General features: G+C 47.1%; 1 protein-coding gene across 9 annotated transcripts in view; it reads right to left on the reverse strand.

Moving 5' to 3' along the window:
- RALGAPA1 (Ral GTPase activating protein catalytic subunit alpha 1) overlaps positions 1-25,298 on the reverse strand; it is a 717,351-nt gene that overhangs the window by 207,372 nt on the left and 484,681 nt on the right. For all 9 annotated transcript variants that reach the window (XM_085627452.1, XM_085627453.1, XM_085627449.1 and 6 more), the window contains 3 exons: positions 16,180-16,251; positions 15,651-15,774; positions 9,354-9,509 (listed from right to left, as the gene is read on the reverse strand). In XM_085627452.1, the coding sequence (XP_085483578.1) occupies positions 9,354-9,509; positions 15,651-15,774; positions 16,180-16,251 (352 nt within the window). The remainder of the gene's footprint in view (positions 1-9,353; positions 9,510-15,650; positions 15,775-16,179; positions 16,252-25,298) is intronic.

Genomic DNA, 25,298 nt, shown 5'->3' on the forward strand with positions numbered 1-25,298 from the left:
GGGGTTGCCTCGTCCCCTGATCCTTGAGGGTTCCTTGTGCATCTCGTACTTCGGAGTACAGATTTGGTTCTCTCGTTGCCCCCCCCCCTCCCTCTCAGGTCTTCTTTTATTGACCGCCCTCGGGTGGTTGGGTGTTGACTCCCCCGGCTGGTGTTCGCCGCCCTTCATAAGTCGTTTCGCCTTGTTTGTTGTATTTTTGTATTTTTCCTTTTTTGTTGTTATTTATACTAAAAGTGTGTATTCTGATTTCCATTATGTGCAGTCTGATTTACTGTGATAGTGCGGAGCCCCTGTGGGCTAGCCATTGTTTTCTGATATGCTGGAACACTTTGACTACTAGCGGCCGGCCCTGGTGGTTGTAGGCCCGTGTTTGTAACCCTTTTATGCACAATAAAATCTTTTAAAAAAAAAAAAAAAAAAAAAAAAAAGGAAATGCCAAGACTAGGTTCAAATCCCACTGAGGCATTACAAAGGGGACAGGAGGAAACATATGAGTAATGCCTTTGAAGAAATGAGAAACAACAGGGGATTTGAAAAGAGAAGGCTGATCAGGAAGCCGTAAGAAAGCAGAGATAGCAGAAAGATAACCTTTCAGGGTGCCCAGAGCAGAGCTCTGCTGGGCCATGGAAAGAAGAAAGAGGAGAAACTCAGAAAGAGGGGCAGAAAGGGGATCCACAGCCTTTGCTGTGCACCATGCCACAAATTTCTTCCACCTGCAGGCGTATACCGTTTTTGTGGAGGGACGCCTGGCTGCCAGAATCGCATCACAGACTTCAGGAGGCAAGTCAAATGGCATCAACTGTCGCCGCTCAATCTCCACGCATGGAGTTGGAGACTGGACAGGTTCGGGTGGAGGACCGTCCCCTGCTGCTGCGACTGAAGGTCCTCCTGAAGAGGCAGATGTATCGGGGGATCGATCGACAGACTGAGTAGCTCAGGATACCAGTACCTTCGTGCCCAATCCGGAGCCACCAAGATGACTTGGGCCCGGTCGCGCCTGATCTTCTTCAGCCCTTTGGGCAGAAGTGGTATAGGCAGAGAGGCGTACAACAGACCGCAACTCCACTTGCGACGAAAGGCGTCCCAGAGTGAGTGCTGCCTTGGAAACTCCAACGAGCAAAACTGCTGACATTGCGCATTCTCTTCGGCGGCGAATAGATCTAATCAAGACTCTCCCCACTGCCGAAAGAGGCCTTGCGCCACGTCCGAATTGAGACGCCACTCGTGATCCATCATGCACCGGTGGCTGAGTTCGTCTGCTCTGGCGTTCAGAGAGCCCGCCAGATGTTGAACCACCAGGGTGATGCCCTGATGTTCCAGCCATGTCCAGAGGCGCAGAGCCTCCTGACAAAGGGTCCACAACCCCACCCCGCCCTGTTTGTTGCAATACCACATGGCGGAGGTGTTGTCCGTGAACACCTGCACTACACTTCCCCGGATAACGGGAAGGAATGCCTTCAGTGCAAGTCGGCTCGCCCTCAGCTCCAGAAGGTTGATATGGAGCCGGGACTCCGCCGGAGACCAGAGGCCTCTGATCTCCGCCTGCCCCATGTGGCCCCCCCATCCCAGGAGGGACGCATCCGTCACTACTACGTGCTTTGGGAGGGGTAGGGAGAGGGATCTGCCACTGATCCAATCGCGGTCCGTGAGCCACCACTGCAACAGTCTTGCAGTGCCCACCGAGATCAAGACATGGTCGGACAGGTTGCCCCGATGCTGTGCCCACTGAAACTTCAGGTCCCACTGCAGAGACCGCATTCGCCACCTGGCGTGATGCACTAGCAGGATGCACGAGGCCATCAGACCCAGAAGCTGCAGCACCAACCTGACCGAAACCGGGATAGAGGCTGAAAGATGGGAATCAGAGCCTGAATATCCCGGACCCGCTGTTCCGGAGTATAAGCCCGGAACTGCGCCGAGTCCAGAACCGCTCCGATGAAGAGGAGCTTCTGTGAGGGACTCAGATGCAACTTCGGCACATTGATGGAGAACCCCAGCAAATGCAGGAGGTCGGCCGTAGTCTGGAGGTGGGAGACTACTTGCTGGGGCGAACCCGCCTTCAACAGCCAGTCGTCGAGATAGGGGAAGACTGGAACCCCCGATCTGCGCAGATGAGCTGCGACCACCGCCATCACTTTCGTGAACACCCGAGGGGCACTGGTGAGGCCGAAGGAGAGCACCGTGAACTGAAAGTGCTCCTGACCCACCATGAAACGCAGGTAACGCCGGTGGGCCGGCAGGACGGGAATGTGAAAATAAGCGTCCTGCAAGTCCAACGCTACCATCCAGTCTCCTGGATCCAGGGCAGCCAGAACCTGAGCTAGGGTAAGCATCTTGAACCTTTCCTTCCGGAGGAAGGTGTTGACGCTCCTGAGGTCCAAGATAGGGTGTAGGCCCCCTTTGCCCTTCTTGGGAACCAGAAAGTAGTGGGAATAGTAACCACGACCTACTTCTGGACCAGGAACGCGTTCGACGGCCCCCTTTGCCAAGAGGGCTGCAACTTCCTCCCGTAGAAGATTCTAGTGATCCCCCGACATGCGGTGGCACTGCTGTGGCATGGCTGGAGGGGTCGTCTCGAAGGGAAGGGAGTAGCCCCTTCGGATGATTTGCAGGACCCACCTGTCCGACGTGATGGAGCACTAGTGGAGCAGGTGATGGCGAACTCTGTCTCCCACTGGCGTGGAATGGGCCTGAAAGCACGGACTAGGAGGGCTTTGAGGCGGATGCTGCCGGGGTTTATGTGGACTGACCGGCACGTTGACCCCCGGTACCGCCTCTGTGGAATCCACATCCGCGACAGCGTGCAGGGTGGTTCTGCGGCCGGTGGCTAGATGTAAGGGGGCGCCCCTTCCTTGGCCACGAAAGGGACGAAAAGCAGAAGTTTGCGGTCGTGGCCCCGAGAGGCCCAAGGACTTGGCCGTAGCCCGGGAGTCCTTGAAGCGCACCAGCGCACTATCCGCCTTCTCGCCAAAGGGCATATCCATGAGGGTGCTCTGGACATCCCCTGTGAAAGACGTGGACCACAGCCAGGCGTGGCGGCAGAGCGCCACCGTGGTTGACATCGCCCTACCCAGCGAGTCCGTAGTGTCTAGTCCACATCGTATAGCATATTGCGCTGCATCCCGCCCGTCGGCAAGAGCCTGGGCGAGCCCTGTCCGGGCCTCCTTCGGACACTGGTGCAGCACGTCCTCCACCGTATCCCACAGAGAGTGAGAATAACGATCCAAGAGGCAAGCGGTGTTCAAGGACCGCAGTCCCAAACTAAGGGAAGAGAACAGCTTCTTACCGAACTGTTCTAGCTTCTTGGATTCCCGATCCGGGGGAGCAGACGGGAAGGAGGATTGGGAAGTAGAGGCCTGGATAACCAGGCTCTCGGGCGTGGGGTGTTGGGACAGAAAACTGGGGTCGCCCGGAGCAGGGCGGTGGCGCCGGGCCACGTTCCGATCCACAGGAGGTCCTGTGGAGGGCTTGGACCAGGTGCCCTTCAGAACGTCCACTAGTGCCTCAATGAACTGCAGCAGAGGCTCAGAGGAGCTTGCTGACGGTTGAAGCACTTCAGTGAGAAGGTTAGTCCGCACGGCCACAGCAGGCAGCTCCAGCCCAAGGGCTTCGGCCGACTTGCGCAGCACCACGGAAAATGCAGCACCTTCATCCGAAGCCACAGTCGGAGGAGAGATGAAACCAGTGTCCGGGGAGGTGTCCAAACCACTGGCATCCCCCAGCTCATCTGCCCAGTCCTGAGATAAGTCGGCCTGCATGGCCAGAGGGTCCTCAGACCCCTCCCAGTCGCCCCGTCATCTGATTCCTGATAAACAGGGGGAATAACCGGAGCCGGACAGTAGATGAAATTGTCATCCATCGGCGTCGGATGCGGCGCCGGGCCCGGACCGGGGCTGAACCGGAGAACGGCTTCGTCCGGAGATGGCGCAGGTGGTGGAACCGGTGTTGGCGCCGGCGGAGGAGGCTTCGTGAGGTCGACCGGCACCGACAGATCCAGGCCTGGATCCCGCGGGGACCTGCGGCGTCGGGACCGGAGCCGCTGGCTCGCTAGGCTTCCCAGTCGAGCCTGCGGGGCCTGAAGGAGCGCCGGCAGGCCTCGACGGCGGAGCTAGGCCCCTCATGGCCGAGAGGAAGGCACTGATCAATGCCGGAGTCGCGTCAGTCCCAGGGACCGTCGGGTGTGGGGACGGACGCGGCTCCAGCGGAGCCGCGGAGGTGGTACCAACCGGACCCTCGTCAGAGTCGCTCGAGGGGAGTCCGAAGAGCGGTGTCGTCTCTTGGACTTCTTACCATGCTTCGACTTACCCGAAGATTTGGAACCCGACGAGCGGTGATGGTGGCTGCGGCTCCGCGACCGGTCCTTCGACCTCCTAATGGACCGGGACCTTGAACGGCGCGGAGCCGAGTGTCGGAGCTCGAGAAGCTTACGGGATCGCTCCCGCCTAGCCTTCGAGGTCAAGGCCTGGCAGTCGAGGCACGACTCCGCATCGTGGTCGGCCCCCAGGCAGTAAAGGCACCGGCGGTGGTGGTCCGTCACCGACATCAGTCGGTGACAGGAGTCACAGGCTTTAAACCCGGGCATCCTACCGGCACCAGTTCGAGTCGAGTAGACAAAAGAGTCCAAAAAGTTTTAGTCAAAAAGTGACTAAAGGGGTAAGCTCTTCCCGGATCGGCACTGTCTGGCGCGGAAAAAAGGAGAACTGATGTCAGCGCGCGAGGGCGGCGTCCAAGTACTCAGACGACGTCATTCCGGCGCACGACACAGACGACGGACGCGGAGCCGCAGACGACGCCTAGCGACGCGCAAGGGGTATTGCTGACGAAAAATCTTTCCGGATCCAGCCTGACGCCTGGGGATAATCCAAGGTGAGGAATCTAACTAACGTGTTTCTTTCAGATACACGCTTTACATTTGATACTAGAGGACCACAGCTGAGGGGCGCTCCAAGTGAGGCAACACAAGCATGAGGACAGCCCCTCCAACTGAGGCAAGGTATGCAAGAGGACAAGGACAGGCCTCCAACTGAGGCAACGTATGCAAGAGGACAAGGACAGCCCCTCCTACTGAGGCAACGTATGCAAGAGGACAAGGACAGCCCCTCCAACTGAGGCAACATATTCAGGAGGACAAGGACAGCCCCTCCAACTAGGGCAACGTATGCAAGAGGACAAGGACAGCCCCTCCCACTGAGGCAACGTATGCAAGAGGACAAGGACAACCCCTCCAACTGAGACAACGTATGCAAGAGGACAAGGACAACCCCGCCAACCGAGGCAATGTATGCAAGAGGACAAGGAAAACCCCGCCAACTGAGGCAACGTATGCAGGAGGACAAGGACAGCCCCTCCAACTGAGGCAACGTATGCAAGAGGACAAGGACAGCCCCGCCAATAGAGGCAACGTACGCAAGAGAACAAGGACAGCCCCTCCAACTGAGGCAACGTATGCAAGAGGACAAGGACAGCCCCTCCAACTGAGGCAACGTATGCAAGAGGACAAGAACAGCCCCGTCAATAGAGGCAACGTACGCAAGAGAACAAGCACAGCCCCTCCAACTGAGGCCACGTATGCAAGAGGACAAGGACAGGCCTCCAAGTGATGGAACGTATACAGGGGCACAAGGACAGCCCCTCCCACTGGAGCAACGTATGCAAGAGGACAAGGACAGCCCCTCCAACTGAGGCAACGTATGCAACAGGACAAGGACAGCCCCTCCAACTGAGGCAAGGTATGTAAGAGGACAAGGACAGTCCCTCCAACTGAGGGAACGAATGCAAAAGGGCAAGGACAGCCCCGCCAACTGAGGTAATGTATGCAAGAGGGCAAGGACAGCTCCGCCACCGGAGGCAACGAATGCATGAGGACAAGGACAGCCCCTCCAACAGAGGCAACGTATGCAGGAGGACAAGGACAGCCCCTCCCACTGAGGCAACGTATGCAAGAGGACAAGGACAGCCCCACCAACTGAGGTAACGTATGTAAGAGGACAAGGACAATCCCGCCAACTGAGGCAATGTATGCAAGAGGACAAGGAAAGCCCCGCCAACTGAGGCAACGTATGCATGAGGACAAGGACAGCTCCTTCAACTGAGGCAACATATGCAAAAGGACAGCCCCTCCAACTGAGGCAACGTATGCAAGAGGACAAGGACAGCCCCTCCAACTGAGGGAAAGTATGCAAGAGGACAAGGACAGCCCCCTCAATAGAGGCAACGTACGCAAGAGAACAAGGACAGCCCCTCCAACTGAGGCCACGTATGCAAGAGGACAAGGACAGGCCTCCAAGTGATGGAACGTATACAGGGGGACAACGACAGCCCCTCCAACTGAGGCAACGTATGCAACAGGACAAGGACAGCCCCTACAACTGAGGCAAGGTATGCAAGAGGACAAGGACAGCCCCGCCAACTGAGGGAAGGTATGCTAGAGGACAAGGACAGTCCCTCCAACTTAGGGAACGAATGCAAGAGGGCAAGGACAACCCCGCCAACTGAGGTAACGTATGCAAGAGGACAAGGGCAGCCCTGCCAACTGATGCAACATATGCAAGAGGGCAAGGACAGCTCCGCCACCTGAGGCAACGAATGCATGAGGACAAGGACAGCCCCTCCAACTGAGGCAACGTATGCATGAAGACAAGGACAGCCCCGCTAACTGGAGCAACGTATGCATAAGGACAAGGACAGCCCCTCCAACTGAGGCAACGTATGCAAGAGGGCAAGGACAGCCCCTCCAACGGAGGCGACGTATGCAAGAGGACAAGGGCAGCCCCTCCCACTGAGGCAACGTATGCAAGAGGGTAAGGACAGCCCCTCAAACTGAGGCAACGTATGCAAGAGGACAAGGACAGGCCTCCAAGTGAGGTGTTGGGCCATGAATGTCCCCTGCATGGTGTAGTCCTGTTCCCCGTCCCCAAGTGCCCAACTGTGAGTATCTGGTAACTTGGTTTTTGATTTTTAGTAACTGTAGACGCACAGAAATCTAGTGTGTACATGGAGGCCTATGTTGGCCTGTTGACGTGAGCGAGGTCATGAACCTCTTCCTGTAACCTGGAGGGGGACACCAAGTGTGCCCTCATTTTAGTGACAAGTGATTACTGTTCCTGTCCTGGGGTTAGCACACAGAGAGGTGGTGGCAGTGCATCGTGTTTTGTGAATCCATAGCTGTGATCAGACCTTTTAATCAGTGGCCCACTCATGTAAGATTCTTCTTTGTGCTATCCTCGATTCTATCACGAACATTGAAATGCGTGTTATGCATGTGTGCTTGGCGCCTGTTTGGTACATGTATTATGCGGATGAGTGAACCAGAGCAATGGAGGCCTATGGGTTCTATTTTCGAAGCCCATGGTCTGTTCCGGTGAACAAGAAGGAGGTGAGGCTGTTTCCCTAACGGTGGGAGAGTATCACTGGCATTCCTGAAGCTGGAGGGAGGGAGGAGACCTACACATTGCAGTAGGGAAAGAAAGGACATGCCTCAGTTAGAACACTGATTAGGTCTTCTTGCTGAGAGGAGCTGCTAATTAGTCCTCCTGAGCACTGGCACTTGGTGAAGGGTGAGACTGCAGTCTCTGCTGTTCAGAGGGTGATGGGTCCTTTGGGTGATGCCTACTTTTGTCTCTCCTGAAAATGCAGATGGAAAGTCCACATTCTGTCTACTTTCACTGAATAAAAGTGGGAGCCACTGACTCACTTATTCCAGCTCCAAGTTCTTATTAACCAAGGAATGGAGCGCTCCGCAGAGTCTTAGAGGACTGCTGTACTATCAGAGCTTGTGTATGCCTGACAGCCAGCTTCCCAGAGATGAAGAGACATTACCCTAGAGTCTTGAGTGGCAGGAAGAAGCTATTCACCAGACCTAAACGCCTGTAGGTCAGCCTGCCGTCAGAGAGAAGGAAGAGGCCTGCCAACCCTGCAGGATGTGTGACTGTTCATGGAGGGACGGAAGCAGCTTGAACCCAAATGGTGTGAGGAGCCATCTGAACAGGAAGGCTGAGGCGAGCAATCTGAGTTTTCAGAGGAGCGAACAAGAGGTAAAGAACCTTGGCCTCAAAGAACTATGCTACTGCATCAACAGAGGATATCCGAGCAAACTGTCCTGCTGCATCAATGAAGTGTGCCAGAGAACATTGTGCTGGTGCAACAACGAATTTTGCCTGAGCTGACTGTGCCAACACAGCAATGAACTGTGCCCGTTGTTGGCTTGAACCGCCCCAGAGACTTCACCGAAGTGGACCGTGACCTCTGACCCCTTGGTCTAAACCCCCATCTCAGTGGAAGCCCAGAAGTAGGCTTGCCATGAGATAGAAGCTTGTGTCTATGCTGGAGCCCTGCAGACCTGCACAGAACCCAGGCATCAGCCTCCACTTCTCCCGGCTGCGGCCGTAGCCTGAGAACCTCCATCCGGGGTGCCTCTTTCCAGAATATGGAGCAAGCCGGATGCCTTATGCAGATCGTTGCTGGTAGCAATCTGTTACCATATGGTACTCTGCCAACCATGCCACAAACAACCTTTGCCATGTCTCGATTTACTCTCGATTTACACTCGCCTATGTGCACACTGGATGACCAGTCACCTAGATCAACCAAAGAGCACAGTAAATACCACCAGCCCACCCAGGTCCAGCCACAGTAAGCGCCTGGACACCCAGATTCTCGGAAGTGGATCATGAAGGTTCTGCCACGCAGCAGCATCGTCAATGCCTGCGCCAACATTGTTCACTATCCCACAGAACCCTCAGCACCTAAGCACTCATGAGTACACTGAATGTTGTGCCACCCACACCAACCCAGGACAATTGTGCACGCCCAGCTAAGCAGGATCACTCACTATCCCACAGAAACCCCAGGTAAGTAAGATCATGACCACATGGAATACCCAAGCAACCCAGACCAGCCCATTCACACACTGAATCCCCGGCTATACTAGCCTTCTCATATCCAGAATTAATGCCTGCCCACCCAGATCCCGGGCAATGTCTAGACACCCATAAGCACATTGAATGCCTTTCCACCTCACCCCACCGATGAGCACATTGAATGTCAGAACACCATATGAGAAGGATTCTGCACACTGTCCAACACAACCTCACCCCTCCATCTTTCTTTGCACACTTTCTTGGTACACCAAGACTACACCTCTCATATATAGGTTCTCAGAAGATTCAATGACACATCAGAAAGCCCATAATACACTGCCTGTACGGTCCACAGAGAACATCGTGAATTCCTCGTCCCAACCGCACTCATCCCACCCTGCCACCATGCCACATTATCTCTCACTCAATGCTGCCATCAGGAGTTGTCACTCTCCTCTTGAGCTCCTATGCATAGATCCGCAATCTGTATGGTACCTTCTTGGTCAGTGAGTCGTCTGAGTCGGACGGCATTCTGGTGGAGACATGGAACATGACCTCGACCGTAGAGGTTGCGAAGTATGGAGTGCTGAGGCCCGAGGTTCGGTTTTTCTGCAGCCCCCCAAGGAATCCACAGTGATTGGTCAGATTTACCTACAGGAAAAGCACAGAAATAATCAAAGACAATCCATTGACAAGCATAGCACCTCTGACGATCAGTCACTGGGGGGGTCCAAACGTTGTTTCAAGAACAAAATGGTCTGGGGGGGGGGGGGGGGAGGGGGAAGCACTGGAGAAGAATATCAGGATCAAAGTGGGCTCAATATCAATCTTCCAGATGCTCAAGACTTTACTTTCAGGTAATCCAGGATAATTATTGTATTTCCTATTTTCCGTTATTTCATTATACTTTTTTCTTGGAGTTCACCCGAACATTGTCCACCGTACCAAAATTGTATTCCTAACCCAAACCCTATTGCTATCCTACAGTCTATCACTTACTCTAACCCTAATCCTTAATTTGTCTCTCAGAACAATCCTTACTTTTATTATAACCCTAACAAGAGCCCTATTCCTCTCTCAAGCCCCATCCCTTCACCTGTAACTCGCCCTAAACCTTACTTTTATAGTAATTCCAACCGGAGCCCTATTCCTAAAACAAACCCTTGTCCAAACACGTACACTAACGCAAACCCTTTTCATAATCCTATGCCCTGCCCATAATCTAATCATGGAACCTAGGCTTAACAATAAAAAGGTAGCCTTTACACTTTTGTTTTAAATTATTAAAGCTTATTTTGGGTCACCAAACCCATAAAACAATGCAAACAATACAGAATTAACAAGAATTAATACTTTTCAGCTTAGTTGTATCCAACTCCAATGTATTTGCCTTCAATAATTTTAATGACCCATTTGTTCTGCCCAAAGGGTTTCATACTCCCAATTTATTTATCGCTGAAAACGTTCACCGTCACTTACAAGAATCACAACCAGTCATGTCCAACTGGGAAGTACAGTCCTCACCTACAACCCTCTCACAACCCTAGCTTCCTGACCAGCAACCCATTCACAAACCAATCACCATGACCAAAAACTCATTCACAACCCCATCCTCCGTACCAACCCAGGCAGACCCATCTTACTGACCAACGACCCATTCATAGCCACATTCTACTGACCAACAACTCATTTATAACCCCATCCTCCTGACCAGAAACGCATTCACAGCCCCAATATCGTACCCAACAACCCAGGCAAACTCATCCTACTGACCAATAATCCATTCGCAACCTAATCCTCCTGACCAACAACCCATTTGCAAACCCATCCTCCTGATCAACAACCCATTCGCAACCCCATCATCTTGACCAGCAACCCAGGCAAACCCATCTTACTGACCAACAACCCATTCATAGCCACATTCTACTGACCAACAACCCATTTGCAACCGTATCCTCCTGACCAACAACCCATTCACAACCCCATCCTCCTGACCAACAACCCATTCACAACCCGATCATTGTGACCAACAACCCAGGCAAACCCATCTTACTGACCAACAACCCATTCGCAACCCCATCCTCCTGATCAACAACCCATTTGCAACCCCATCATTGTGACCAACAACCCAGTCACAACCCCATCATTGTGACCAACAACCCAGTCACAACCCCATCATTGTGACCAACAACCCGTTCACAACCCCATACTCCTTACCAACAACCCATTCACAACTCCATACTCCTTACCAACAACCCAATCATAACCCCATCACTGTGATCAACAACCCAGGCAAACCCATCTTACTGTCCAACAACCCATTTATAACCCCATCCTCCTGACCAACAACCCATTCGCAACCACATCATCGTAACCAACAATGCAGGCAAACTCATCTTACTGACCAACAACCCATTTGCAACCCTATCCTCCTGACCAACAACCCATTCACAGCCCCATACTCCTTACCAACAACTCATTCATAACCCCATCCTTCAGACCAAAACCCATTCATAACCCAAACGTCTTGATCCACAGCATTCTCAACAGTCAGAGGCATCCCTGATACACCGTACATACATAGTCTTTAATGACAAACCATCACAACACTGCAACTACATACACCAGTCCCTAACAGGACGACGGCATGACACTGTGCAGCTACATACACCAGTCCCTAACAGGAGGAGACAGCATGACACTGTGCAGCTACATACACCAGTCCCTAACAGGACGGCACAACACTGTGCAGCTACATACACCAGTCTCTAACAGGAGGACGGCATGACACTGTGCACCAAAATATATCCGTCCCTAATGGCAGGGTGGCTTGACATTCCACTTACATACATACATCAATCCTTAATGGAAGGGAAAACAACACAGACCTACTTACTTCTGTGCCCAACAGCAGGGTGGCACAACACTGTGCACCTACATACACCAGTCTCTAAAGGGAGGACAGCATGACAGTGTCTACATACACCAGTCTCTAAAGGGAGGGAGACACAACACTGTGAACCTACATACACCAGTCTCCAACGGGAGGACAACACTGGGCAGCTACATACACCAGTGTATAAAGGGAGGGCAGCATGACACTGCATATACATAGACCAATCTTTAATAGCAGGGTGACACAACACTGCACCTACATACACCAGTCTCTAACGGTAGGTTGGCACGACAATGCAGGTACATATACTTCCAAAATTAACGCATCCCTTTTCATGCGCCTCAAGGAAGTTCTCACAATGTTGTAAATATGTAATCTATGCCTGTACGTTCCAAATCCTAGTGTGCCTTTTGACTTTTGTGTGACTGCCATCTACTGTTTTATTTTACTTTTTCTTCTTCCTTCTTATATTTTGTAACTTGTAAGTATATACATTTCCTCACGTAACAGTCTTGGTTCTAATGTAAAGCGCTCTGACACCTTTGGGTAAAGTCTGCGCTATATAAAACTGCATTAAATAAATAAAAATAAATAACTACATAAATATACCAGTCTCTAAAGGGAGGACAGCACAACACTGCATCTACATACACCAGCCTCTAACGTGAGGGCGGCAAGACACTGCACCTATATACACCAGCCTCTAACGTGGAGGCAGCAAGACACTGCACCTATATACACCAGTCTCTGACGGGAGGGTGACAACACTGTGCAGCTACATACACCAGTCTCTAATGCGAGGGCGACAACACTGTGCACTAACATACACCAGTCTCTATTGGGAGGGCAACAACACTGCATCTACGTACACCAGCCTCTAACGGGAGGGTGGCAAGATACTGCACCTATATACACCGGTCTCTGACGGGAGGGCAACACAACACTGTGCAGCTACATACACCAGTCTCTAACGGGAGGGCAACAAGACACTGCATCTACATACAAGTCGCTAATGGGAGGGCGACAATACTGCATCTACATACACCAGGCTCTAACGAGAGGGCAACAAGACACTGCATCTACATACACCAGGCTCTAACGAGAGGGCAACAAGACACTGCATCTACATACACCAGTCTCTAATGGGAGGGCGACAGTACTGCATCTACATACACCAGTCGTTAATGGGAGGGCGACAATACTGCATTTACATACACCAGGCTCTAACAGGAGGACTCAACACAGTATACCTACATACACCAGTCTCTAACGGGAAGGTGGCACAACACTGTGTAGCTGCATACACCAGTCTCTAACAGGATGGCGACGCAGCACTGTGAAGTAACATACACCAGTCTCTATTGGGAGGACAGCACAACACTGCATCTACATACATCAGCCTCTAACAGGAGGGCAGCAAGACACTGCACCTATATACACCAGCCTCTAACGTGGAGGCAGCAAGACACTGCACCTATATACACCAGTCTCTGACGGGAGGGTGACACAACACTGTGTAGCTACATACACCAGTCTCTAACGGGAGGACAAGACACTGCACCTACATACATCAGCCTCTAACAGGAGGGCAGCAAGATACTGCACCTATATACACCAGTCTCTGACAGGAGGGCGACACAACACTGTGCAGCTACATACACCAGTCTCTAACGGGAGGACAAGACACTGCACCTACATACACCAGTCTCTACTGGGAGGGCAACAAGACACTGCACTTATATATACTAGTCTCTTACGGGAGGGCAACAAGACACTGCACTTCTATATACCAGTCTCTAACGGGGGAGCAACAAGACACTGCACTTACATATACCAGTCTCTTACGGGAGGGCAACAAGACACTGCACTAACATATACCAGTCTCCAACGGGAGGGAACAAGACACTGCACTTACATATACCAGTCTCTTACGGGAGGGCAACAAAACACTGCATCTACATACACCAGTTGCTAATGGGAGGGCGACAATACTGCATCTATATACACCAGTCTCTAATGGGAGGGCAACAAGACACTGCACTTACATATACCAGTTTCTTACGGGAGGGCAACAAGACACTACATCAACATACACCAGTTGCTAATGGGACGGCAACAATACTGCATCTATATACACCAGTCTCTAACGGGAGGGCAACAAGACACTGCATCTACATACACCAGTCTCTAACGGGCGAGCAACAAGACACTGTATCTACATACACCAGTCTCTGACGGGAGGGCGACACAACACTGTGCAGCTACATACACCAGTCTCTAGCGGGAGGGCAACAAGACACTGCACTTACATATACCAGTCTCTAACGGGAGGGCAACAAGACACTGCGTCTACATACACCAGGCTCTAACGGGAGGGTAACAAGACACTGCATTTACATACACCAGTCGTTAATGGGAGGGCGACAATATACTGCATTTACATACACCAGGCTCTAACAGGAGGACTCAACACAGTATACCTACATACACCAGTCTCTAACGGGCGAGCAACAAGACACTGCATCTACATACACCGGGCTCTAACAGGAGGACTCAACACTGTATACCTACATACAACAGTCTCTAACAGGAAGGTGGCACAACACTGTGTAGCTGCATACTTCAGTCTCTAACGGAAGGGCATAACTGTGCCGACTATGGACGGATGAGGACGTTCCGAGTAAATCTTTTGCAAACATACTGATCGCTGTGACGGCTTCTAACCAAATTACTTCCACTGGCTGGTGAAGACAAGTATCTAGCTTTCAACCGGACCACAATCTACTGATGTGAGTCGTAGGTGTCGGCTGACACCTCTCGGAATATTGTTCACAAATGGATGGATATTCATATTAGGAACCAAATTCGTTGGCTGTCAAGTTCCTTCCCCCCTGTCCTGATGAAGACCCGCCTCTGATGCCTAATCAGCTGCACAACAGTTTAGGGTCAAAACGTCAACGTTATTGTCTCAATTAGTCCACGCAATTTCCCCGACTTGAAAAGGAAATTATAACTACTGTTGGGATTTATGCTTTGAATCTTGGACTTGCAATTTAAACTTTTTTACGCTTTATGCATGTTATTTATGTCACCTTTGCACAACACTATGTCACGTATCACTATCCGTCACTAATTGTACACCTCCGTGATTTGTTTTTTCGCCACATGTGTTTCATGTCACAGACAGCCATCTATGACTATGATTTGTTTATATATGAATATAAAGTAAAGAAATTCAATTCTTTATCTTAAAGAATTTGTTTTCCCTGGTGTGTTACTTCGATATATGACTGAGACATATTTTCTTCACTGTACCTAATACCTAGCGCAAATCAGTTGAGCTACTCGAAAGAACCACTTTTTTTGTTTATTGTGTTTACCCAGGTTTTGAGGTTTACTGGGTTGCCCCATTATCTTTCATGTCTAACGGGAGGGCGACACAACACTGTGCAGCAACATACACAAGTCTCTATTGGAAGGGCAACAACACTGCATCTACATACACCAGTATCTAAAAAGGAGGGCAGCATAACACTGCGTCTACATACACCTGTCTTTAATGGGATGGCGACAACACTGCATCTACATACACCAGTCTCTAACGGGAGGACGACCCAACACTGCACCAACATACACCAGTCTCTGATGGGAGGGCGACAACACTGTGCAGCTACATACACCAGTCTCTAACGGGAGGACAAGACACTGCACCTACATACACCAGTCTCTACTGGGAGGGCGACAAGACGCTTCACCTACATACACCAGTCTCTATAGCGGGGGCAGCATGACACTGCAGCTACATACACATATGCTAACGGCACAACGGCAGGGCATTCAATCTCACACATTCAGCATAAATACCACTTGCACTTGGCATTGGATCATTCACTCACCTCCCAGCCGAGGCCGGCCACAAAGTCCTCATAGGCCTTACTGCCAGCAGTGTTCGAAAGGATGGACAGCTTGTCTTCCTGGCCCGCACCCACATAGAACACAGCAATTTTATGTGTCTCCCTGCTGTAAAACAGACACAGACAAGTATCATTAAAGCTCCAACAGAAGAGATGGGTAACTCGGTCACTACGCTCTGCCGCAGTAAAGGGATGAGAATCTGATATTACTCCTCAAGCAGGGAGGTTCAGCAGTGATGACTGGTGATTTCAGCTCCACTGGCAGTTTTAAGACGGCCTGGGCCCATGCAAACCCCTAATAGACGCAACTGTGCCTATCAAAGGGTCTAGGGGAGTTGTCACAACACCATTACTAGCATACACATCCACTATACAGCCTGGAACACCGATCCCCCTTAAAAGGGTTTACCAATGCACAGATATAGAATACATTTCAATGAGTGAAAACATTTTTATGGGCAAGTGCCAATTTCATGCTTCACAGCACAATGAAACCACCATCAGCTCTCACCATTGCCTGGAATCCAGGTTCCTAAGCTCCCGGAGCAGCTTCTCGTTTTTCTTTAGAAGATGAAAACTCCTCCTACAAGAGAAAGATTCAAAAGAACTGGCAATAAGACAGCAGAGGGTCTAGGAGGCACGTGCACACAAACAATATTTAGACTTAAAGGGTCTAGCAATTCTCTGTTTTTTAAAAACAATCCGGAACAAAACCAAAATGTACAGAATACATATAGGAAGAAGTACCACAGAAATGTGAATCAAATTACATTTACATTTAGTAGGAGTAACGTAATACAAATATTCCCTGTGATTGCGATGAAACAAAGCCTGCTTATATATACCAGCCTTGCACATTTTTTACACCTTTGAACAAACAATAGGTTGATGAGAGATTTTCATAAAGTTATTAGAGATTGGGCAATCTATACAGCCCAAAACACATACATAAGTTAACCTTGTTTTGTTTAAATATTTCCACCAGGACCATGAATCAAACATATTTTGGAGATGATATACATTTTAGCTTCAATTGGTTGCTTAGAAAACTAAAAAAATATTCCTGATTCCTTATTTAAGTGAGGGCATTCAAAAGTATGTGCTTCCACTTATTTAGAAAACCATTTAGACATCTTGGACAGTGACTGCAAATCAAAGGAACATTTATTATGCTAGAGTGGGGTATAATACAGTATCTGTTTATTAAAAATGACATCCAATGAAAATTAAAGCTAAAGAGTGCGAAATAAGATAGATTATTAATTTTCAACCAATTGGTATCAGTAAGATTTATGCCAGTTGACTTGAGCTATTTTCCCTGGATGCGGAAAATTTCAGAAAAAGGATCTCGCATTAAAACCTTACATTAGCACCTCAATGTGAAATGTATTGGTTCCAGTGTTCATTACCGAGCAGTTTTTTATTGGGTTAATATAACTGACTCAGTCAGAAAGAGTTAAATCAAACAGCTCAGCTGGACATAGACCAAGTTTGCCAGCAGGTTGGGACCACATCTAGGTATTGAAAAAGTGAGATTGTTTTAAGGGAATCTTGAAAAAATCAGATCGCTGAGCTTAACAATACCCAATTAAGATCAGCAATAAACAATTTTAGAAGTAACAGAAAAAAGCTTTAAATATTATATTCAAAAGAGTTTCATTGAGTATCTTCGGAATTAACGATGTGTGCAACTAATTTTGGTTCCTACAGAAAATGGCAACATACTTTTTTAGATACTCTCCATCTGGACAAAGAAAGATAAATTAACTGGTGAATGACATGACTGTCAACAGAAAAAACATATTTTGGTACAAGAATATTGTTGAAAAAATATTGTCAAGTAAAAATAATTCTGGGGCAGAATATAGAAAGACTATCTTTTCTGTTGAGTATATAATATCAATCTAACCTCTTCGCCGCGGTGCGAATTCCGCCACGGCACGGGGAGGGGGGGGTCTAGGGGAAGGGCACGGCGCTTATGACGGCACCACGCCGTTATGAGTCAGGGCGGCGTGTGCTTGTGACGGCGTGGTGCTGTCATGACTCCGCCCACTCAGTAATTTGCCCGCACAGGTGGGGAATTAGTGCAGTGTGGGCAGAGCAGCAGAGGCATGACGGCTTCACGGGGTTAAAACATGTTCCATATAATGTTTACTTTTTATAGTTGCATTAAATATTGTTTTTAATTAATTTCATATATATTTATTTTAGATTTTGCTATTATGATCATTTTTAATAGATTTTGTAATTTTTAATGTGTAATTTAGTAGCAGACTGTTAAGTGTGTAGGGGATTAGAGTGGTAAGTTAATTAAAATATTATATTTTTATTTTTAATTATTTGTTTGCTAAATAAAGAATTTGTAACCAATTATGTAAATTAACTACTTGTTCTTTCAGAATAGTTTGCAATCTTTAGTGAGACATTTAAATTTCATACAGTTTAGACATTTTTCATTGGGGTCTTTAAGTGTGTAGCGAATTAGGGTGGGAAGAGATTTAAAATGGAAAATGCTACTTACCAGTATGCATCTGTTCTTGGCATGTAGAGCCGTAGAGTTGTATATACTTTAGTATAGATCGCCATCTGGTGTTGGGCTCGGATGTTTGCTCCTTGCTTTGGCGAAGAAGTCTTTGTAGTCACAGGATAGGTGACTCCTCCTTATGGTGATAGTGCGCATGGGCATCGACTACATCTGCAGATTGTTTTTCGCATAAAGGGTGATGATGGTGAGTAGAAGAGGATGTCCATGTGATGTATCTAAATAAGATAATACTACAAGAGATAAAGTTACCTGGGGATGTGGGTGTGCGTATAAAACTCTACAGCTCTACATGCCAAGAACAGATGCATACTGGTAAGTAGCATTTTCCGTTCGAGGCATACGAGCTGTAGATTGTATACTTTAGCAAAGACTATACAGCAGTTTTTCTCCCTAGCGGTGGCAACCTGTATCTGTGGCAGTGGTTTGAGAGAGTGTTCTTAGTACAGCCTGGGCTACAGTAGCTTGTTGTTTTGCTTGCACATCTACACAATAGTGTTTAGTGAAAGTATGCGGTGTAGACCAAGTTGCTGCTTTGCAGATGTCATCTAGGGGAATGGTCCCTAAGAATGCCATAGGAGCCCCAGGTTTACGTGTGGAATGAGCTCTAGGGGGGATAGTTAATTTGCGTTTAGCTTTGAGATAGCATATTTGGATACATTTAACAATCCACCTTGCAATACCTGTTTTTTTAAATGGGATTGCCTTTGTGAGGTGGGGAGAAAGCTACAAAAATCGGTTTTGTTTTTCTAAAACTTTTAGTTCTTTCGATGTAGTAGAGTATCGCTCTTTTAACGTCTAGTGTGTGGAGAGCGCATTTGGTTACTGAGTCTGGTTGAGGGAAACATACTGGGAGTTCAACCGACTAATTAAGGTGAAAGGCAGATACCACTGTAGGTAGAAATTTTGGATTAGGCCTAAGAACCACTTTACTATGGGGTATTTGTAAAAATGGTTCTTGTATGGTTAATGACTGGAGTTCACTCACTCTCCTAAGTAATGTGATCGCTACCAGGGAGGCTACTTTCCAAGTAAGGAACTGCAACTCGCATTTGTGGAGAGGTTCAAATGGGGGACCCGTGAGTCTGCTGAGGACTATATTGAGGTTCCATGCAGGAGAAGGTAGAATTCTAGGTGGAATTATTCTTTTAAGTCCTTCCATAAAAGCTTTAATAGCAGACACACTAAACAATGATAAATGTTGTCTGTGTTGGAGGTAAGCAGCAATTGCAGTAAGTTGTAGCCGTATAGATGTATATGCTAGGTTACACAGTTGTAGATGCAAAAGATAGCAGATAATGTTTTGGATGGAAGCATCTAGCGGATCGATTTTGTTATTTGTACAATAAATGACAAATCGCTTCCACTTTGCTGCATAGCATGCTCTAATGGTAGGACGTCTAGCTTCTTTAATGACGTTCATGCAGTCTGGCGGGAGATCGAGGTAGCCAAACTCTAGGCCTTCAGGAGCCAGATCGCAAGTTTGAGTGGATTGGGATCTGGGTGTCTTATCTCTCCATGGTTCCGAGTGAGATTTTTGGGGGAGAGGTGCAGCTTTTGATGAGACACTACAGGGTTGTGAACCATGGTTGGCGTGCCCATGTTGGAGCAACTAGGATCATTGTGAGGGAGTGTTGTTTGAGCTTCCAAACCAGCAACGGAATGAGTGGGAGAGGCGGACAAGTATATGCAAAGCTGCCTGACCAGTTCTTCCATAGCACATTGGCTTTGGACAATGGGTGTGGATATCTGGAGGCAAAGCTTGGGCATTTTGCGTTTTGGCGTGTGACGAACACATCTACGTCTGGATGACCCCACATGTGAAAGAATGGAAGAAGAACTTGAGGATGAAGTTCCCATTCGTGCATCTTCTGTGTTTGACGACTAAGCAGATCCGCAATCTGATTATGTACTCCTGGTAGATGTTCTGCAAGGAGGTAAATGTTTTGGGGAATGACACATCTCCATATGCTTTGCGCTAGTTGTGAAAGCTGAAGAGTTTGTCCCTCCCTGCTTTTGTATGTAGTACATTGCTGTCATGTTATCTGTACGGATTAAGACAGCTTTGCCTTTTAGCAAGAGTTGGAAAGACTTTAGTGGTAGAAAGATTGGTAGTAACTCCAGATGATTTATGTGGAGTTGTTTTTGTTGATGGGTCCATATACCCTGAACGGTTTGGTTTTGGAGATAAGCTACCCAGCCAGTGAGGAATGTGTCTGTGGTTAGCACTATCTGTGGAACCGGGTCGAGGAACGGACGCCCTTTGGATAGGTTTTGTGTATTCCACCATTGCAGAGAGCAATGTTTGTGGCTGTCCACCAGCACCAGTTCTGTTAACTGTCCTTCAGCTTGGTTCCATTGATGTGCTAAACATTCTGTAACAGGCGCATCTGAAGTCTTGCATAAGGAACGATGAGGATGCAAGAGGCCATCATGCTAATTAGCTGCATAAACACTTGAGCAGGAAGGGAGCATTGAGGTTGGAATTTTGATACGAGAGCTTGCATGCTGGCTTTCCTGACTGAATTGGGGTATGCAAGGGCTTTTGAGGTATCTATTGTGGCACCTAGATACTAAATGAGGTGAGACGGCTGAAGGTGTGACTTGGGTAGGTTTATTGTGAATCTCGAGTCGTGGAGCAACTGGATTGTTCTATGTGTATTGTGTACACAGTGTGTGTGACTTGGCTTTTATGAGCCAGTCGTCGAGATAAGGAAACACATGAATGTGCTGTCTGTGCAAATGAGCTGCGACTACCGCAAGACATTTTGTGAAGACTCGGGGTGCTGTACTCACTCCGAATGGGAGGACTTTGAATTGACAGTGCTGTCCGTCCACTACAAACCGTAAATATTTTCAGTGAGCGGGGTGAATGGGAATATGAAAGTAGGCGTCCTTGAGGTCTAGAGTGGCAAGAAAATCGCCCTGTTGGAGCAGTGGGAGAACCTGTTAGAGAGTGACCATGTGGAAGTGGAGATTTAACGGTCGGAGATCCAGTATTGGCCTGAGAGAGCCGTCCTTTTGGATTAGAAAGTAAAGGGAGTAAACCCCTGGTCCTTGATGAGGTAAGGGGACCGGTTCTATTGCGTGGTTTTCTAATAAGGGAGAACCTCTTGTTTTAACAGCGTCAGATGTTCTGTGGACATTGAGCGTTGTATGGAGTTAAGAATGGGGGAGTTGAAGTGAGTTCCAGGCAGTAACCAAACTGGATAATTTGTCTTACCCACTTGTCTGTGGTGATGGAATTCCAGACAGGTAGGAACTGTGATAGTCTTCCCCCGACTGGGGTGGAATGGTCGGGGGATGTGGCGGGAAATCACTGTTTTGTAGTAGGAGAGGTGCGGGTGTGATTACCGCTGCCTCTACCTTTGTTGTTGTTGCCTCTATAGCCTCCCATGAAATAGCCTCTGTTAGGGGAGGTTTGAGTATTGTTTTTGTAGGAGGATGAGGTGTTGTTTGTCCCAATAGTTTTAGAGGCGCCCCTGTAAAAGGAGCGACGAAAAAAACCTCTAGAGGTTGTTGCCTGTAGGGCTCCCATGGACTTAGCAGTTTGAGTACTTCTTCATTTTCTCCAAGGATGTGTCTACAGTGGGTCCAAATAAGTGTGCTTGATCAAAAGGTTGATTAAGAATTGTGGACTGCACATCCTGTTTAAACCCAGATATGCGTAGCCATGCGTGTCTGCGTAGTAACACGCTTTGGTTAACTGCATACGATGCTGTGTCGGCTGCTCCAAGAGCACACTTTATAGAAGTGTTTGTAATTATTTTCCCTCTTGTATGAGGTCATTAGCTCTGGTCTTATACTTATCGGGGAGATGTTGTATGAGCTTTTAAAGCTCGTTGTAATGAGCCCTATGATCTGGCCAGCAAAGCTTGGATGTTGGCAATGCGCCAGTGATTTGCTGCTTGTGAGGCAATGCGATTGCCAGATGCATCTAGTAATTTAGACTCCTTATCTGGAGGTGGGGCATCCCCTGATGTTTGGGAATTTGCTTGTTTACGTGCATTTCACACAACCAAGGAATCTAGAGGGAGCTGTGCTTTAATGTAAGCTGGATCGTTGAGAGCGGATTTATATTTTTTCTCAATCTTGGGGTTGAGAACTCTAGCTCTGAAGGGATCTTTAAAAACGTCAGGTGCATGTTTGATGATACCTTTTAACATGGGTAGAATGCTTGTTGATTTGTGTGAAAGTTTCTAACAAAAAATCTTCCTCCTGTGGGTCTGAGTGTAATTCCACTCCATGATATTGTGTAGCTCTATTTATGAGCTGTGCAAACCCTATGTTGAGTGGTGAAGGATTGTGCGTCGAAGGGGAATCGAATACGATACCGACCGGGAGCACAGCCGTTTACATCCGAACCCGATGGCGGAAAAAAACAATCTGAAGATGGAGTCAATGCCCGTGCACACTATCACCATAAGGAGGAGGAGTCACCTATCCCGTGACTACAAAGACTTCTTCGACAAAAACAAGGTGCAAACATTCAAGCCCAACACCAAATGGTGATCTATGCTAAAGTATACATTCTACAGCTCATATGCCTCGAACATAAATGTTTTTATTTACAATATTTGTCGGTAGTTCTGAGTATGTTAATTATTTGTTTAATTGCTAATTCGTTGATTAGAGGATTTATCAATAAAATATTGAAAATTATTTCTGTCTTCATTAATTGTTTTAATTGTTTAAATGAATAACTAATTTAATATTAACAATGAGTTTTTGCTTTTTGATAAGGTTTTTGGTAGAAAGGAGAGACTTAATTAAAATATGTATTTGCTTTATATTTGTTAATTTTAGATAATGACATTTGTTTTGTTTCTATTACATGTAATCCTATTTATCAATAATGCGACATTCTAACTTTAAATATTTTCTTTTACACATGTACATTTTTTTTTACGTTTATTTATGGGGAGTCTATATCTAACTCCTCCAAAGTTCAACACTTATCCTGCTTTTGCTTATGTTGGAGTGGAAGCAACACCCTTCAAAGTCCAACAATTTCGCAACTGTTGCTTAGACTGGAGTGAAAATTGTGAATTTAGCCCTTTCCCTGATTTTTCCTTCATTGGCAAGGGAACAGTAAACCTAATCCCATGTAAATCCAATTCTTTCCCTACCTTTGTTTAAACTGGAGTTACAATGGTAAATCTAACTTCTTAAAACTTCAACATTTTATTTAGAGTCTTGTATTTTAGATTATTTTTTAGATTTGTTTTACTTTTTTTAATGTCTACATTATTTATTTAAAAATGTATTCTTATTTAAATGTTATTATAGTTCTTTATATTAATTTAGTTTAAGTTTGAGATGAACTTTTGTAAGATACAGGTTTGTTATTATGACCTTTAAAATTATTGTTAATATTTTTATGTATTTTTTTAAATTGTTTAAATATTGTTCATATTTCTTAAGTATATATGTATTTACATATATAATTTATATGAATAATCAAAACTATTTTTAAGTATAATATTTTTAAGCTTACCATTCTAACTAAGTTACATATATACAATATATATTAATATTGTGTTATACTTTTTTGACAATATACTATTTTGCAATATTTTGGACAGTTTTGCATGTAAATCCGATACATTTGTTGACAATATTTATGACACAGTTAAGTCAAGACTGACTGACTATTCATGATACAAAATTCTTGTGCCACAATATTTTGGAAACTATATGTTGCCATACACCAAATCAACTATATCAACTTCTTTAAACATTTGCTTTAGTATTGCATTATCAAACCAATCAGTATTAGTGAAAAATCTTCTAATCTGGGTTGCGATGGAAGGCGAATAATATAAATGTAGAACTGGTAAGGCAAGTTCTCTCCAGTCCCTGGAAAAGTTTAAATAATTCATGGAGATTCTCTGTTGTTTGTTGGCCTAAATATAACTAGAGTAAATGCGATCAGTTTTAGAAAAAAAAAGTATTTGTTAAGTTACATGGAAAGGTCAAATAGTAAAAACAAAAAGCGGTAAGGACATTTTACAGAGAGCAATATGAGCTATTAGTGAAAGAGGGAAATTATACAATTTCACACAGGATTTGAACTACAGTGATCTTGAATTAATGGTGGAAGAATATCCCTTGGAGCACTGAATAATAAAACTTCAGGTTCAACCGTAACCATCCAGCTAACCATACTTTCTGACCACTTATAAATCACTGCTAATGTTTTTAGAGCTTGCTGCTAAATATAACACAAAATAAGAATGTAATTTTCTAATTGTAAAACCTGTGATCGGAGGAGATATTGGTGAAGGAGTATGAACATGTATTGCTAACGGTTCCATAAATAATGCAAAAAGAACAGGTAACGGACTACCCTGTATTATTCACTTGTTATGAATAGTAATTTTTGTTGTAGTCATGTTACAGAGAGAGGCTATTAATCTGGTGAACTGGGTCGAAAAAATGAAAAACGAGGGAATACGAAATTAAAAATAAAATAAATCACCAGGTTAAAAGCCTTCTCAGCATCAGCAGGGGTTGAAACATGATGATATAATCTTCACCTATGAAGTGAGTATTAGCTACTATAATACAATCTGGTTAAAAAAGAAACACTGATGTCTGTGTATTAAGAAAGGGGCTACTTGTTCTCTGCCCCTGACACTGCTGGGAAGGGCCGCCCTCTTTAAAATGATGGCGCTCCCTAGATTTCTCTACTTGCTTCAGAATACACCCTTCCCAGTCGCATCTGCATACTTTACCTGCCATAAACGCAGAGGTGACTAGTCTATTGTGGGAAGATAAGACGCCACGGATAGCGCTCCATAAGCTGACCAGAGGCTGGTCGACGGGGGTATCGCCCTCCCTAATATCAAGATATACTATTGGGCATCTCAGCTTATGGTAATAAACCAGTGGCTTCACGTGCCAGGGGATGACCCGGGGTACCGTATGGATCGTCAACTGCTGGGGACCGGGGGGGTTATGGGAGCGCTCTATAATCACAGTAAGAAACGCTGCCTCACAGGCCCCACGGCACATACTCTGCTGATATGGTTTGAGGCGCAACGTGCTCTTGGTTGGGAGGGGGAAGATAACCCAGGCCACACCAC

This window comes from Triturus cristatus, chromosome 9, assembly GCF_964204655.1.
Source record: "Triturus cristatus chromosome 9, aTriCri1.1, whole genome shotgun sequence".
Lineage (NCBI taxonomy): Eukaryota > Metazoa > Chordata > Amphibia > Caudata > Salamandridae > Triturus > Triturus cristatus.